Genomic DNA, 18,045 nt, shown 5'->3' with positions numbered 1-18,045 from the left:
TGAATGGGGGGGAGGGGGGTCTTAAAACGTGTATTTCCATAAACAAAATTTTTCAACATTTTTGTTTCATTATGATACATATCATATGCATGTGCCTATACCCGTATAGGTTGAAACGTAAAAATGCCTGGGCAGTCGAAATTCGAAATTGCGTGCCATTGACACGAGAATGGATTTTAGCTGTTCAAGATCAAAAAGGAGAGGCTCGCATTCGCCTTCTTTATCGATTTCCCAAAGGTACGTGAAGTACTGACCTAACGTAAAATGTGGTTTGTGCGGTAGGATAGGTAAAGAAGTTCGTCATTGCTAGTGTTGCCGTCGATGCACTCAATAAACTCAATTATACCAAATCTGGCTACACTGCTCTACCATTTCTTCAAGGCAATGAAAAGATGAGAAAAAAAGCAGCAAGTTGCCAGCAACATATCCCTTAATACGAGAATATTCTTTCCATTTTTTTATACTCGTCAACACAATCTAGTCGTAGCGATTTATTTATTAATCTTCGCATTCATGGAATTTATCATATTCTACAAATTAGAAAGGTTTCATCGATTATCTTTGACCGCCGGAACCAGTCCGTAAGTTATTCAACTAAAAAGTTTGCGAATAATTTCATCAGTTGTGTGGAAAGCTACGCTCAGATATGATAATCGTGTTCCCTTCATTTATTTGTTTTATTTTTCTCCTGTTTTGTATGGAAGCATTCCAATACAGTGCTTCGCCTACTTCCACGTTAGGACGGCCTTGATTGTGATGAACAACGTTCTAACAAAACAATATACACATTAGTCGAATAATAATATTAACAACAATATATTGTTCTAGAAAGTAGCAGTTTTCAAAATTTTCTTCACGGCATATAGAAAATAAATTGTGTTTATCTGATCTGCGTAATTGCTTTTTATCTGAGAAAATTGAAAAATTATATTTCATGTATCATTTTTTAAATCTCATTTCAAAATGATGTTTTTCTGTTTGTATACAAACTTAGCATTGATAAACAATTGAATTTATTACGAAGTTCTTCAGTATTTAATTGAATTTCAATAATTTCGTTTTTATTTTTTTCCTATGTTCTTCGTGTCGTCTATCGAGTAAACTTTTGGTTTTAAAATGCCCTACACGTAAATACCTAATGATGCAATGTTGTTTCTAACCCTAAAACAAAGCGTTTATTCAGAAATTTTTTGTATAACATATCTTTTTTCCCTTTGACCTCCAGATTAAGTTCTCGTAGTTTAGCAAAAAACCACGGAATACCCTGTATATTTATAATATATGTACATATATTTTATTACGGGTTTCAAAACGATGAGATAAGTTGAAATAAGCAAATTCCTCGTGCAAAGAAAAATATAAAAGTCCTGTATTATTTTGTAATTTCACGCTTTGTTTCTGACAATGAGACATAAGTAGTTAAAGTTTTTAGGTGAGAATGAGACGAGAACATATCTCTCATGTGTGCGTACGTGTGTAGTGTGCTATTTATATCGCAAGTCAGCTGATCGCACGGCTGCACATGCACGTACTTACACGTGAAGTATAGAAATACGTGCCCACATGTTCTTACCCGTAAAAATTTGAACTCTTTATATTTCAAAAACAAAGCCTCAGATCGCAAAATGCTGTAGGACTTTTCGATTTCTTTTCGTATAGAAAATTGACATGTTTCGGCTTGTTCTATAGTTTTGAAACAACCAATTTATACATACATATATATTTGTACATATAATAATTATTACAGAATATGAACTTAATTTAAATCGATGAATGGCAATATTGGTGCAATAGTGTAAAAAGCTTAAGTTTATCTTTATTGCTAATCTATCTATATATATATATATATATATAATATAATGTATATAATTTTCTGTTAAATATTATATTGGAAGATTTTAACAAAGGTATCACATTTTTATATTTTAAAAGAAAAGTGCATTGTTACATTACAAATTAATATTAGATTCTTAATATCATTCGCGTAATGTTATCAAGATACAAGAAATTCTTATGACTAAACAATCTATGATCCAAAAACTTTGTGTGAAGAAATAGTTCAACTTATTTTATTAATATAAAGTTAAGCATTAGGTTCTGCTGCACTCAATGTAGCTTGTTTTGGTGGAGCAAAATCAGCTTTCCATACATGTTCCTTGCAATGCTCAACAGCCTTAAAATAAGAAGGTTATTAAGTGATGTATGTATGTTTTAGATTATTTATATGTATATAGTAGGTTAAAATTAAGTTTACTTACTTTACATTCGAAAGCTGTTTCATTTGTGGAACACCAGTAAGCAGGTCCCCATGTACAGTGCTTTATGCGGGATTTTTCGTAGGATCGTTTAATTCTTGAACCTTCCAAAGATACTGTCGAATAATCAGCAGGTGCGCAAATACCTATTTTACTACATATTTCATTCGATTTGGTTTTGCGTTCTACAAGATTAATTATACTCGGACCATAAACCTTTACCATTCCAACGCACTAAAAATAATAAAATATAACACTACTTCATAGTAATTATTATAAAGAATAAATAATAAAAAATTACAGATAAATTCTTACCTTGCTCTGTTTACTTGCTGGTAAGTATTTACATGCTTTAGACACTACATTTGTAATATTATTATCAATGTTTGAATTTCCCAAAAGTTCATCTATTACTGATATAACTCCTTTGCACAAAGCACATTCTACCACAGACGCTTTAAATATAAAGGAAACAAAATATCAAACTTTTATCCCAAATGATTAAACTATATTTTACATAAATTATATTTCAAAATATTACAATCTAACTCTACGCCAAAAGTTGTAAAGTTGTTATGAATATTTAATAATATAAATATATACAAATATCGACATTTCTATTAGCAATGAACGTAAACAAAAGCAATATCAAACTTTCATCGTAAATCCAGATTAAATTAAATTCTACAGAAATTACAATTCCATATACCTTTCAGTTGCTCTGCCATTGATGCTGGTACTAATCCCATCAAACTACACACTTTAGTAGGACTGATATCTTTTGTAATAAAATCGATGACTTGGTCGCCATGATTGGTAACAAATTTGTTGCACGGCCGAGAAAGTGCTTTCGGAAGTTTGTTACATACATGATGCACGACATTCTCAACTTTCTGCTTTCCCTTGTCGCTACCAAGCTCTTTATCAATAATGTGCATAGCAGCATCACAAACAATAAAAGTAGTAGGTCCTGCGTCCTCTAGTCTGGTCTCAGAACTCGCGGAACTTACTGGTTTTCCATCAGAGGCTGAAACAGGATATAGGTCGAAAAATGTTTTATTAGGTCGCGATAATCATTCGCTATTCACTCATTCTATTCAAAAATAGTAAACAGTTACGAAAATTTGCCAATCTAAATACACCATAATTTTACCACTTCCGTTAGAAGCAAACGTTGACAAAAAGGATAAAATTTCAAACTCTTGTATTAAATGTAGAATGAATTAAATTATAAAGAAATCATATTTTAAAATACCTTCGAATTCCTCTGTAACTGGTAATGAGGCTAATCCTATAACACTGCACACTTCTTTGGGACTGACATCTTTCACAATAACATCGATAACTTGATCGCCATGGTTGTTAACAAATTTGTTGCACGGCCGAGAAAGAAATTTCGGAAGTTTGTTACATACATGATGCACGATATTCTCAACTTTCTGCTTTCCCTTATCGCTACCAACTTCTTTCTCAACAATCTCCATTGCAGCTTTACAAGCAAGAGTAGTAACACTTTTTGCGTCTTCTAGCTCGGTCTCAGAACTTGCAGAACTTATTGGGTTTTCATCAGTGACTGCAATAGAATTGCATAGGTCGTAAAATGTTCTATTAGCTCACGATATTCATTCATTCTATTCAAAAATCGCAAACTGTTATGAACATTTGCGAATCTAAATACATAACAATTTTACCACTTCCGTCAGAAGCAAACGTTGACAAAAAGGATAAAAATTCAAACTCTTGTATTAAATGTAGAATGAATTAAATTATAAAGAAATCACATTTTAAATTACCTTCGAATTCCTCTGCAACTGGTAATGAGGCCAATCCTATAATTCTGCACACTCGTTTGGGACTGACACCTTTTGTAATAACATCGATAATTTGATCGCCATGATTGTTAACAAAGTTGTTGCACGACCCAGAAAACTTTTTCGAAAGTTTGTTACATACACGATGCACGACATTCTCAACTTTCTGTTTTCCCCTGTCGCTACCAAGTTCGTGATCAATAACGTGCATAGCAGCTTCACAAACAATAAAAGTAGCCGGTCCTGCATCCTCTAACCTAGTCTCAGAACTTATCGGTTTTTCATCAGTGACTGAAACAAGATTGCATAGGTTGTAAAATGTTTTATTAGGTCGCGATAATCATTCGCTATTCACTCATTCTATTCAAAAATAGTAAACAGTTACGAAAATTTGCCAATCTAAATACACCATAATTTTACCACTTCCGTTAGAAGCAAACGTTGACAAAAAGGATAAAATTTCAAACTCTTGTATTAAATGTAGAATGAATTAAATTATAAAGAAATCATATTTTAAAATACCTTCGAATTCCTCTGTAACTGGTAATGAGGCTAATCCTATAACACTGCACACTTCTTTGGGACTGACATCTTTCACAATAACATCGATAACTTGATCGCCATGGTTGTTAACAAATTTGTTGCACGGCCGACGAAGTAATTTCGGAATTTTGTTGCATGCATGCTGCACGACATCTTCAACTTTTTCCTTTCCCTTATCACTACCAAGTTCATTCTCAATAATCTCCATTGCAGCTTTACAAGCAAGAGTAGTAACACTTCCTGCGTCTTCTAGCCCGGTCTCAGAATTCGCATTACTTATTGGTTTTTCTTCAGTGACTGCAACAGAATTGCATAGGTCGTAAAATGTTCGATTAGCTCACGATATTCATTCCTTCTATTCAAAAATCGCAAACTGTTATGAACATTTGTCAATCTAAAGAACATAACAATTTTATCACTTCCGTCAGAAGCAAACGTTGACAAAAAGGATAAAAATTCAAACTCTTGTATTAAATGTAGAATGAATTAAATTATAAAGAAATCATATTTTAAAATACCTTCGAATTCCTCTGCAACTGGTAATGAGGCTAATCCTATAATTCTGCACACTCGTTTGGGACTGACACCTTTTGTAATAACATCGATAATTTGATCGCCATGGTTGTTAACAAAGTTATTGCACGACCCGGAAAACTTTTTCGAAAGTTTGTTACATACACGATGCACGACATTCTCAACTTTCTGTTTTCCCCTGTCGCTGCCAAGTTCGTGATCAATAACGTGCATAGCAGCTTCACAAACAATAAAAGTAGCAGGCCCTGTGTCCTCTAGTCTGGTCTCAGAACTTGCAGAACTTAATGGTTTTCCATCAGTGCCTGCAACAGAATTGCATAGGTCGTAAAATGTTCTATTAGATCCCGATAGTCATTCCCTAATCATTCATTCTATTCAAAAATAGTAAACTGTTATGAACATTTGCCAATCTAAATACATAATAATTTTACCACTTCCGTCAGAAGCAAACGTTGACAAGGAAGATAAAATTTGAAACTCTTGGACTAGATGTAGATTTAATTAAATTATAAAAAAATCATATTTTAAAATACCTTCGAATTCCTCTGCAACTGGTAACGAGGCTAATCCTATAACACTGCACACGTCTTTGGGACTGACATCTTTTACTATAACATCGATAACTTGATCACCATGGTTGTTAACAAATTTGTTGCACGGCCGACGAAGTAATTTCGGAATTTTGTTGCATGCATGTTGCACGACATCTTCAACTTTTTCCTTTCCCTTATCGCTACCAAGTTCATTCTCAATAATCTCCATTGCAGCTTTACAAGCAAGAGTAGTAACACTTCCTGCGTCTTCTAGCCCGGTCTCAGAACTCGCTGAACTTATTGGTTTTTCTTCAGTGACTGCAACAGAATTGCATATGTCGTAAAATGTTCTGTTAGGTCGCGATAGTTATTCATTGTTCATTCATTCTATTCATTAAACACAAATTGTTATGAAAATTTGCGAATCTAAATTTATAATAATTTTACCACTTCCATTAGAAGCAAACGTTGACAAAAAGGATAAAATTTCAAACTCTTGTATTAAATGTAGAATGAATTAAATTATAAAGAAATCATATTTTAAAATACCTTCGAATTCCTCTGCAACTGGTAATGAGGCTAATCCTATAATTCTGCACACTCGTTTGGGACTGACACCTTTTGTAATAACATCGATAATTTGATCGCCATGGTTGTTAACAAAGTTATTGCACGACCCGGAAAACTTTTTCGAAAGTTTGTTACATACACGATGCACGACATTCTCAACTTTCTGTTTTCCCCTGTCGCTGCCAAGTTCGTGATCAATAACGTGCATAGCAGCTTCACAAACAATAAAAGTAGCAGGCCCTGTGTCCTCTAGTCTGGTCTCAGAACTTGCAGAACTTAATGGTTTTCCATCAGTGCCTGCAACAGAATTGCATAGGTCGTAAAATGTTCTATTAGATCCCGATAGTCATTCCCTATTCATTCATTCTATTCAAAAATAGTAAACTGTTACGAACATTTGCCAATCTAAATACATAATAATTTTACCACTTCCGTGAGAAGTAGACATTAATAAGGATAAAATTTCAAACTCTTGTACTAAATGTAAATTTAATTAAATTATAAAGAAACTGTATTTTGAAATACCTTGAAATTTGTTTTCCATGAATGATGTGCATATTCCTAGGATGCCACAAACTTGATTGGGGCTGACATTTTTTATAATAGCAGTGATTATAGCATCACCATGTTTGTTAACGAAACTACTACATGATTGACTTAGTTTTTTTGAAAGATGCTTGCATACATTCTGCACTGTATTTTCAATTTTATGCTTTTCTTTTTCACTACCAATTTCTTTTTCAATATAACGTAAAGCTTGTTTACAAATATCACAATTAATACTTGCTCTCTGCAGCCATATATCAGAGCTTGCTGAAGAATCTGGTATTTCATTAGTTACTGAAATAGCATGGAAAGAGTTTCTTAATAGTGTATAAATTCTTAAAATATGTATTATATTTTTACGCCTGAATTGAAAATTATCAACTTATTATAAATAATTAGTAATTTTTATACATACAAATTTCGCCATTTTCGTCGGTAATGAACGTGTTTTTTGGGCCAACGTCCTTTGTGCCATCGCACATTTTAATATAAACACATATTTCTTGGGGTGTCAAGTCTGCTAGGAACAATTCTACAATCTCTTTACTGTAACCTTTCACTAAATCTTGACATTCTTCAGACAAACTTCGCGGTAAAGTAATGCACAATTTGTCCAGCGCAGATTCGATGTTCCTCTGTAAGTAAGAGTAACCTGTTTTTAAAGCTACTAGATTTTAAAAATATTATTATTAATTTGAGTACATAAATAAAGCATATGCTATAACCTCGGTCTTGTTATTTTTGATAACATTATAAATTTGTGTTATAGCAAGCAAACATAATGGACAACCAGGTTTGTGTTTTGTTTCTTCAAGCATATACTTTGCTGGAATACTGTCCCAGATTTGCATTAACTGATTAGTAGGACAGAGACGTAACATTGGGCATACCTATAATTAGATTTTCTGTAATTTTTGCTTTCATCACGGTATTTAAATTAATACATATTATATTATATATACTAACTTGGGATGGGTCAATTTCTTGAGCTAGTATAGCTACAATAACGTCTCCATAATTATCTACAAATTCGGAACATTCACCTCTTACACTTTCCGGTAATTTCTTGCATACGTATTCTAGTCTTTGTTTTAATTTTTCCTATGCAATAAAATAAATTTTTTTTCACTTCAATGGAATAACTATATATTGTCTTCTTTATTTTCTTCTTTGTTGAATTAAACACAATATAAGAATATTTTCATAATATTTACCTCATTAACAGGATTCGTTATGAACTCTTGCATAGAATGTAACACATATTCACAAATTACACATGATTCTTTTCCTTTAACATCCTGTTGACCCATGGACATAGGGAAAGGCAGCATCCTTTCAATAGGCAATTGCATGGCTTCCACTTCTGCTTTAGTCAATTCCTCATGTTTTTCACTTTTTAATTTCTTCTCTGAATCTTGGAAAATACGTACTCCAATTTCTGCTACATTGTTAGGTATCAGTGGCCAAATTGGTTCATTCTAGATAATATTAAATTTGAAATTAATGCTAATTATATATTAAGCCGTTCAATTTATGTTTTTAGTACCATCATGTATAACTACCATGTAATATACATTATTAATACAAAAAATATGCACCTGAATTATTTTACCGGGAGCAGGACATATTCCGGACATTTGACAAACAGCATAAGTATTTAGATTTTTTGTAAGATACGAATAAATTTCTGGATAATATTCATCAACTATGGACGTACACTAAAATAAAATATTTATAATTACTAAATTATTTTGCAAATAAATACTTACACAACAAATTCTAAGATGCTTACTTCGCTTCTGAACGACTTTGTTTGTTTGCACAATCCGTCTAAAACTAGGCGGAATTCCACTTCTGTAGTATTAGCTACTAAAAGATCTCTTAAATGTCCGACAAGTTGTTCGCACAATTTACATGGAAGATCATCGCTCACATCGACCATACCAACACTTGATAGTGGTCTAATTTCTACTTTCGGAGTCTGGAATATGTTTCATATAATTAAATTAATTTTATATTACATCATTAATATAAAGTTACCTTAAATTTACCTTATCTGTATCTTCATGTTTGTGGAAGTTAGCACTGCATTGTCCAGATAAATGACATATATTTTGAGTATTGAAATTTTTTTGTAAATGATCATATAGTGTATTAAAGTAAGTCAAAATGGTTGCTGAACAAGCATCTGTAAAAGTATCAAATTGTGCACATAAATTAAGCATTTGCTGCAACATTTTATCACGTGGAGTGTGATTTAGTTTATATTCCATATGTGCTGCAACCGTATGGCATTTGGTACATTCATCAGGCTCAAGTTCATCATCATCCAAAGTCTTTATTTTATTAACCTGAAACAAATACTTAAATTTTACATATATATATTTTAGGAAATAATATGTACATGTGTAGTTATGGATCTTATGTGACATGTAATAAGTAATTAGAAGTTTCACGAACATTTATAAAACACGTGAGAATATATAAGAGTATCAAACAAACATAAAATACTACCTTAATTGCAGATTCTTTCAGTAATTTATCAATATGAGCAGAATTACAAAGACCAGCTACGGAACAAACAACCGATGGATTCATTTGCGATGCCAATGTCTCCACAAGATCCGGAATATATTGGTCTACAATTTTTATGCATTCGTTTACAATTGGTTTAATGCGCATTAGTTTACAACTTCCTTCAAAAACATCTTTCAAATCATTTTGAGTTTGATTGCTCTCTAGTTGATCACGAGCTTGTTGAACCATATCTTTGCAAATGCCACAAACATTATCATTATCTTCTGGTACTTTCATATCCGTCCATGTTGTTTTAATACAATGTTTTGTGGCATTACATCCAGACGCAGTTCTACATTTATACAAAATAAAACATTTTATGTATATTATCAAGAAAGTGTTATAAATAATATATTCAAGAAAAATGCAAACAAATGCAAGTATCAAAGAATTAATAATTAAATGGAATATTAAAAGCAATTATCTAATCAAATCATACGATTGTTTAGAAAAGGTAATATATGATACTTTATCTATCTTACTTGATATTTTCACACCAATACGAAGGTCCCCATGTACATTTCTCCTGACCCAGAAGGTGAGCATCAGTTCGATCGACAGCATTAATTACCACTCTAGCATTACATACTAAAACATATAAATATATAATTCATTAAAAAACGATGTTATATATTTACATAATAGAAGAGTACATAATGGTATAATATATATTTTCAGAAATGGACCAAATGAAAAAAATACAAAGAATTTGTCTTTGAAATTACGTTAATTCAGTAATAAATATATTCATTGCAATGGTTTTATTTAAAAACGGATACACAGCTAATAATTCGTTCATGTAGTTTTAACAGATACAAATTACTTAGTAATATTTTTATTAATCACGAATTATTCCACAGTAAGTGGTAAAGTACTGACTCATACATCTGAATGAATAAGTCCCATCATCTCTTACAAACAATAGCAGCATAATTATCAACTGCATTAACGCAGAAGAACTCATTCTACTAAATAATAATATACTTTAAGTGGTATAGTCTTAGTAACGTTATGGTTCCAATGTTCAATAACAATACTGCATATATTCGATAATATTTAAGAAACTGTGGCAAAAAACGCATCGTTTCCAATACAGGGTGACAAAACTACGGTTTAATAAGAGCAGCGTATTGCATAGAGAACTACGTGACGAACAAAGGAAAAGAACATTGAATGCTGAATAATCGAGACACTCACCAGCTAGAATCGCGCTGAGCGCGATTAAAATCTTCATTTTCGCTGCTTTACTTCCCAATTTTGTTAGAGAAAACGTGCAAATCAGCAATATAAAGATTCAGCAACGTTCTTTCTTTGTTACTATATTATCCACGACGCTATTCAACGATGACGTGCTAACTACTTTCGTAATGGATTCCGTATGAGTGTAGCAAAACAGAATACCGACAAATTATCAAACAGTCCTTCACTGGACGCAACTGTCAAATGACTGTTCCGATCGCTTATAAGTACGCATTTTTTAACCAATGCATTCTCTCTTTCGCTCTCTTTCTAATTTCTTCGACAGCCAATAGGAATTTAGCATTTCCAACACGTGATATGCATCTCTTTCCTTTCTCAGTGTATGCAAGAAAATTGATAGTGTTACACTGCGCGTAACATTTTTTAAATGTGAGACATCATTAATTTTCCCTGAAGTAGAAACGGTATTACGAATAGCCATAATTCTTCTAGGTACGATAAAACTAATTATATTTTGTAGTTAATTTCTGTTGGATTGATTTGTATTACAACAGACGGTGGCGTGCCCTGTCGGCGTAAAAGTGAGAAAAGCAAATACAAGCCAAACGTCTTTGATTATTCATCGGATTGTGACTTATTCTGTCTTAATCATGCACAATTACAAGAGAGAGGGAGACAGAGAAACAATAAAAATATCATTTCCTAAAGTGCGGGGAAAATATTACCGACGCGCAATTATGTATGACACTAATATATCAACAATAGATAAACAAAATCTTGATAAAATAACATTTGATTGATTGAATGTATATTTTAATATTCCTTTATCACAATTAAACATGAACGTAAATATAGTTAAAATCACAATTTCGTGTTATAGTTTCTTATTGTTTTAAATAACCTTTATAATTAAAGTTACATCCATGTAAAATTTCACATATTGATAAGTATATGCACGATTCGACATCGTAGACGTAATATATTGTAGTCGTTTTGATATCGGTTATCGTATAGGGTTTTTGTATGCAAAATACTTCTAATTTAGTGCAATACCAACAGGCACACATTGAAAACGTCGAATTTACGTCACCCGATCAAAATGCGAATAAAAGTCATTTAAAATAATGTCGCATCATACTGTGTAATTAATTACAATATTGATATTGTTAACCATTTTTTAGTAAGCCGCGAATTCGAGGCGAGCGATACAATTGAACATTTACAGAAACGTCTTCTTTAATTCATAAGATTCGATACAAAAAATAAAATATCTGGAAACATGAAATTCTTTACGCTCGCTTTATCGTTTACATTTTGACGTTGCAACAGTTATTTAGTTGGAAAGTAATGTATCTCTGTTGATATTATAATATCGCGTACGGGTTTATTATTAAACATTGTAATGTTTTTTATCAACAATACATCGTAAATATTAGTATCTTTCGTGTATTTAATTGTTCGTTTGAAATTTACAAATTCATGGGTATAATTTTAAATTGCGACCCAAAATTAAGCAACATACTTCTTTTTTAACACGTAACGGTGTTATAAAGTTTGCAATTTACAAGAACTATTTAGTAGCCAAATTTTTAACGATGGTTTCAAACGTAATATTTTGTATCACAAGGAAACAAAATACATTATGTCACATAAATTTGTATATTTTAATTTTTGACATAGTGAATTATTTTAATTGTAAATAAAAAAATCGAGGTTACCCTATATTAGAGAGTTAAAGGTCATTGTATCACTATAAATATATCTACATGCAATTAGTAGAAAAAAAAGGAGATGAACAGAAATGTTTTCTGAATGAATCACTATCGTGAAAGATTTGAAAAACTTCCTGTGATAAATTCTTGTTAGAAACACTCTTGAAAGTAAATATTTTGAAATATGCTGCACTCATCTCTATAATTAACTAGTAATTTGAAAGATAAATTGAAGAAAATTTTTATTTAATTCAAGTATTATTTGAGGTATTAATGTCATTATTAATATCTATTGAAAGTACTTGAATCAAATAAAAAAACATATCTTCAATTTTTCTTAACGCATTAACGTCATCAGTGAAGTTTAATAGATGGAATTATTAAATAATCAGTGACACGTAATTCCTTCACTCCAGGTGTTCGAATAAAAAACACAGCAACGATTAGTTAATCAAGATATAAGCTTAGTTTTTAGAGCTTTTATTTTCGTTTTCATATAAATTGATATTTATTATTTAAATTAATTTAAATTAAATTACTTAATTTTCTTTACGACAGTGCCACATTTTTCTTTCAAAAATTGAATTATCTTCGTTTAAAACAAATGAGCTACAATGTTATTATGTTCATTCGAATCTAAAATAATGACAAAAGTGTCATATTCTAATGAATTATCCACTCAATGATAATCAACTGTTCATTTGTTTAAAGCGGAATTAATAGAATTTTTTGATGATAAATAACGAGTAGATAATTTTTTTAGACACGATACCTTTGTCATTATTTCAGATTCTAATGAACATGATAGTGTTGCTATTCATTAATTGCAAATGAAAATAATAGAATTTCCGGCGATAAGCAACGAATGGATAATTCTTTAAAACATGGCATCTTTGTTAGTCCCTATTCCGAAATCGTTATATTTTTATAAACTTTCAATCGTGTCCTTGCCAATTCATATTATTTGATACATGGAAGTTTGATAAATTTTGTTAAATAGTATTATATTACACATCATTCGAATTTTCTCTTTCTTGTATCATAAGATATCACATAGTTATCGGTAGTATGGTTTTGTTGCGAATATAGAACTCCATAAGTTATTAGCTCAATCAATCACATACCTCATCTGAATTTATTATTTTTTAGAGTTGTGCAGAATTACAATTGTATTACTTCAGGAATTATGATTACAAAATTCAATCCCATTATAGTTTAAATACATTATAATTTGTAATTTAGAGCTTTCATTTGGAAAAGTATTACATTTAAATACTCTATAAAACACGTAACCATACGAAGTGTTTCCGTGGTGTAGTGGTTATCACATCCGCCTAACACGCGGAAGGTCCCCGGTTCGATCCCGGGCGGAAACATTACTTTTTTTTTCAATTTCATATTTTCTGTATTAACATGAAATACGATTGTTTATTTATATCAATATTTTATTTTACACAAATATATGAATGCCTTTCATACTTTCTAGTTAAATACATATTATATTAATCCAAGAGAATTCATAATAATATATTTTGTTCAAAATTTTACTATTTTAATTTTTGCTTTTTTCCACAATTATTATAACTCTTTAAATAGGTGCAATGTCGAAAGAACAAGATATATAATGAAATATTGTGTTAATCGTGAATTATTTTTTCTTTCTTGCTATTTTCGAAATTTCTGTGTGAGTACATCAACATCGAAGGGAGAAAACAGTAGAAGTACACATTATTTTTCGAAGAACTCGGTGCTACATAAGAAGAGTTTAAAATAAGAAATACTGACGACATTTTAAACGAAGTATTTGGATAAACTTTGTGTATTGCTTCGTTGGTCAATTTAGTTGTTAACATTTTGTATTATGAAACTGAACATTTACTTTTATAAGTAAAGTATAATTTTAAGAAATGCATAAATTGGTAAGAAGGTTCACGAGCTCCTTGTTGTTCGTTAACATTATTGATATCTGTACCACAGACGAGGTATACGGGTAGATTTGTCACCTTATGGACTTTCGTGGCTCAATCTGACTGCCATACCGACGTGAAAATTCGGAGGTGATTTTAGCGTCCTCTTTTCATAGATAGCGGTCAGTTGGGAAACCATTCACTGAATTAGTACCGATGGGGAGACAGCTGCAGTGTGTGGATTAATAAAAAAGGCAACCCAGTATTATCAGACGGCAGTCCAGGGCAGAAATTTTCAGTTGCAAGGGTCAATTACAATAATTTTTGGTCAATAGACATACCCCCGAAATTCTACTCATGTTCGATAAAAAAATTCTGATGTAAAGTCTACTCGTATGCCTCGTCTGTGGTTCCAGAACCCCATTACCATGTCGGTATCACTCGCAACCATAACAACGGGCTATAGAAGATGATCATAGCACTTAAAAAGGTAGGAAATGAAATTAGAGGAATTCTTTTCTTCTTCAACAAACTCAAGCCATACGGGACCAGGGTCGGGCATCAATTGCGATTGAAAATTTAGCAACCAGAATTAAGTCGCGGTCCAAAATTAGGAACAGCCGTCTCAGGCACCGGAGTTCAGCTGATGCAGCTAAATCAGCTGCTTTGTAATTGTTGGATGCTACCCTGGAAAGTAAACGAGATAAAATAATTGCAACACTAAAAACAATCGCGATAAAATTCATGATATTATATTTACAACGCGAGTAATTTTTATATTTCGCAACGCTAATACAAACCGCAATTTGTATTTATACGCAACTCTACCCTGGAAAAGCAAACGCGAAAACTTCTCATTGTTCGCAACACTAAATGGAACTTTACAATTAATGTAAACTATTTGCAACTGTAACTAGGCAAAGAAACGCGAATAATTCATACTACGCAACCCTGATAACAAACCGCTATCAAAATTCTTATTCGCAACACTACTCTGAAAGAAAACGCGAAAAATATTTATCGATCGCAACTCTAACTGTTATCGTGATATAACATGATCTTAGTCGCAACGCTATCTTGGAAGCAAATGCGATAATATTCATATACCGCGACACTAATAAAATCGCGTATTGAATAATGCGCAACACTAATTTTACTAATGCGTACAGCCGTTCCAGGCTGCTTCGTGATGCTGGAGAAGGTACCATCTGAAAAACTACAAGTACTACAACTACAGGCGACAACAGTGACATAATAGGAACATGGAATGGCTCTCCATCCTCATCCGAAGATGAAGATGAAGAACCATTTGTTGCAGCCCACTCTTGCGACAGTTTGTCAGGGCCTCTTCGACTCCATCGAGTCTCTTCTTTTTTCGGCGGTCCTGCCAGAGCCTGAAACTTAAATCTACGCTCGAGATTCCGTACAATACACAGCCCTCCAACGATTCAGCGAATCGTTATCGGACCAGGTGTGGAAAAACTCGAGCGGGACGAGCGTTTCGGGGATCCTACCGCGAACGAACGCGACCGCGAAGAGCGACTGTAAAGCCGCGCGATTCCAAGAATCGAAAGTAAAACCAAAACAAACGGTACAATCCGTTTGGATCGGCTAACGTTTCGATTCTTCAAATCGAACTACAGGTACAGGACTTGTGGCAGTCCTGCCCTGACCCTACCTACTTACATCTAACACACATACCAGAAAGTAAGTTACCTACCTACCTAACCCTATATTTAAAAAATTGCAAAACTCATTCTCGCAAACATACGCTCCACGGTTCTCACACATAATGTCCGGGCGCAAAAGCCTACACTAGAGAGGACGCCCCGGGGTTCCTCCGACACCCGAACATTCCACACAACATTCACACTCTAATGTTTACGTACCAATACCTGAAATCAACCGACAAAGACTAGCGATCATTGCGTATTTCAAGTAACTTTCAAATAATAGAAGCTTTGATACAATGATTTTCTGCATTCTGCCGTTTAAAATCAAGAAATTAATTGTATCTACGTTTCATTAAATATTTTATGTTATTGTCTTTGAACATGCAAAATGTATGAGCAAGATGAAATAGAATTTTATTTGTAAATTATATTAAAGTTTTAAAACGACGCAATTCCACAGCCTAACCACACACACACACACACACACACACACATATGAAATTGCGTCGCGCACGATACACTAACTCAATGTCAGTCGCACATAGATATTATTAGGAATTTTTAGAAACTAAGTCATCGTGTTCGTAGCCTTCGCTCACGCAAGCAGCACCTGGGCACTTGGGTGAGTTTAGGCAATGAACACGGAAAGGTATCCTGAAAATCCTCAACTAGAAAAGATGGTTACTGTAAATACTAGCGTATAACGAAATAGTATTTATATATTCTTTCTTATTTTATTTCTTTTACTGGACTTTACATCTCTGATAAATAAAGGGCAAAATTTTAATATAGAATAATAATGAAAAATATTATTAGCAAAGGAAATTATTCTGTTTAAAATTGAATTTTCTAAGACGAATGGCTTTACAGTAAAATAGTTTACTTTGAAAATGTAAGGAAAAATTGTTGAAGCAAACTGATGAAAATATTTAACCCTTGAGCAATTCTATTGTCAAAGCGTATTTTTTAAAGATGAACGTAGTACATAATGCATGTTACTTTGACTCAAGAATTTACCCATCGCGAAACGTCTTTTTGTACATGAATTGTAACATCAAATTTTTGAAAAAGAAAAGACTTTAATGCCTTCGATAACAAAACAAAACAAAACAATCAATATTACAAGTCAAAGAATTTATTTTTTGTTCTGACAAATTTCACGTTATATAAAAAATCACCGAGCACAAAAAGACCCTAGCCTGATCTCTAAAATAAAACAATATACATATGTTCCTATTCACGGATATAAAAAATACCCGTGGTCACTACTCGCCAAAAATACTACGTATACAACCGGGCACCCGTGTTGTTTCGAACCTTTCGTCCTACAACATGATTGGGGACCAGAGGAACAAAAACACATGCGACTCACCAACCGTTGACTACGATGAACCTCTAGGTAGACCTCTGCGATGCTGCATCCCAGTGTAGTCATCAACGAAATCGTCTGCATGATCCTACTGGTTGCCAGGATGTAGGGATGAAATCTAGAAACTGTAAAGAATAAGGAAACAATTATAATCTACCGTAAAAATTAAAAACAATTCGTAATTTAATATAAAAGTATCTACATGCTTAAAACTGAGCAATACTTACATTTTTTACTCGTGGAGCATCGCCCAAAACTCCTCTTCAGTGATGCACTGACTCTAATACCGATAACGAGTTACTCTGCTTTTCAAAGAAATAATGGAAAAAAATATTAAAAAAGATGGTAAACTAATGCGACCGAAAATCAAAGTCGGCGAACAAGAGGTTCCACTGTCGCGAAAAAATACAAAAATGCGCAATATACACTGACTCGACCTTCGCGTGTGCCTAAAGTATAAACGAAACTCTACTCGAAGCAACTGTGCTTCGAGAAACAATAAACTAATCTACGCAACAAACACTGATTCTACCGACCGCATTGCGCGCGGTCACTAAAATTTTTGAAAAAATGCTGAAATAAGAAATAAGAAATAATTAAGTAATCTCTCAGACATGTCTATTTATAGATTTAATATTAAATTTGACCAATAAAAACACAAAAATATGTAAACATATATAAGTACAAACTCACTTGTTGTAATGAAGTTGATTTCCCCAATATTCCATTTTGAATTCCTTCCATTTGCCATTTTCAAACATGGCGTCGATTGCTTGCCGATAGCGTCCTTTCGAGTCGAACTCGACAATCAAAAT

At 32.7% G+C, this 18,045-nt stretch overlaps 1 protein-coding gene and 1 non-coding gene across 6 annotated transcripts; one reads left to right on the top strand and one right to left on the bottom strand.

The window, feature by feature from the left end:
- Window positions 1-1,796: 1,796 nt before the first annotated feature.
- Window positions 1,797-10,817, bottom strand: Sap-r (prosaposin). Of its 5 annotated transcripts, XM_076773600.1 has the most exons (20): window positions 10,567-10,816; window positions 9,852-9,957; window positions 9,307-9,661; window positions 8,844-9,143; window positions 8,585-8,773; window positions 8,391-8,510; window positions 8,007-8,270; window positions 7,759-7,893; window positions 7,518-7,682; window positions 7,208-7,427; window positions 6,772-7,086; window positions 5,677-5,994; window positions 5,128-5,445; window positions 4,589-4,906; window positions 4,049-4,357; window positions 3,511-3,828; window positions 2,965-3,282; window positions 2,571-2,710; window positions 2,259-2,489; window positions 1,797-2,173 (listed from the first exon to the last, which is right to left on the bottom strand). In XM_076773600.1, the coding sequence occupies exons 1-20, from the start codon at window positions 10,601-10,603 to the stop codon at window positions 2,084-2,086; spliced, it is 4,566 nt and encodes a 1,521-aa protein (XP_076629715.1). In that variant the 5' UTR covers window positions 10,604-10,816; the 3' UTR covers window positions 1,797-2,083. The 5 variants fall into 5 exon arrangements, with proteins under 5 accessions (XP_076629715.1, XP_076629718.1, XP_076629716.1 ...); XM_076773603.1 differs by lacking the exon at window positions 3,511-3,828; XM_076773601.1 differs by lacking the exon at window positions 4,049-4,357.
- A 2,767-nt stretch (window positions 10,818-13,584) lies between these two features.
- Window positions 13,585-13,657, top strand: Trnav-aac (transfer RNA valine (anticodon AAC)). Its single transcript has one exon. It is a non-coding gene; the product is annotated as a tRNA-Val (tRNA).
- The last annotated feature ends 4,388 nt before the right edge of the window (window positions 13,658-18,045 follow it).

The sequence above is a fragment of the Colletes latitarsis genome, chromosome 9 (genome assembly GCF_051014445.1).
Source record: "Colletes latitarsis isolate SP2378_abdomen chromosome 9, iyColLati1, whole genome shotgun sequence".
Taxonomy (NCBI): domain Eukaryota; kingdom Metazoa; phylum Arthropoda; class Insecta; order Hymenoptera; family Colletidae; genus Colletes; species Colletes latitarsis.
This window is presented reverse-complemented; position numbering and strand designations above follow the sequence as displayed.

Bases quoted from the DNA above. Each gene is read 5' to 3' on its own strand.
- Sap-r (XM_076773600.1), bottom strand. From the start codon at position 10,603: ATGAAGATTTTAATCGCGCTCAGCGCGATTCTAGCTG. The intron at 8,271-8,390 runs GTGCATATTTTT...AATATTATCTAG, and splicing joins CTCCCGGTAAAATAATTCAG to AATGAACCAATTTGGCCACT. The intron at 3,283-3,510 runs GTATTTTAAAAT...ATCCTGTTTCAG, and splicing joins AGTTACAGAGGAATTCGAAG to CCTCTGATGGAAAACCAGTA.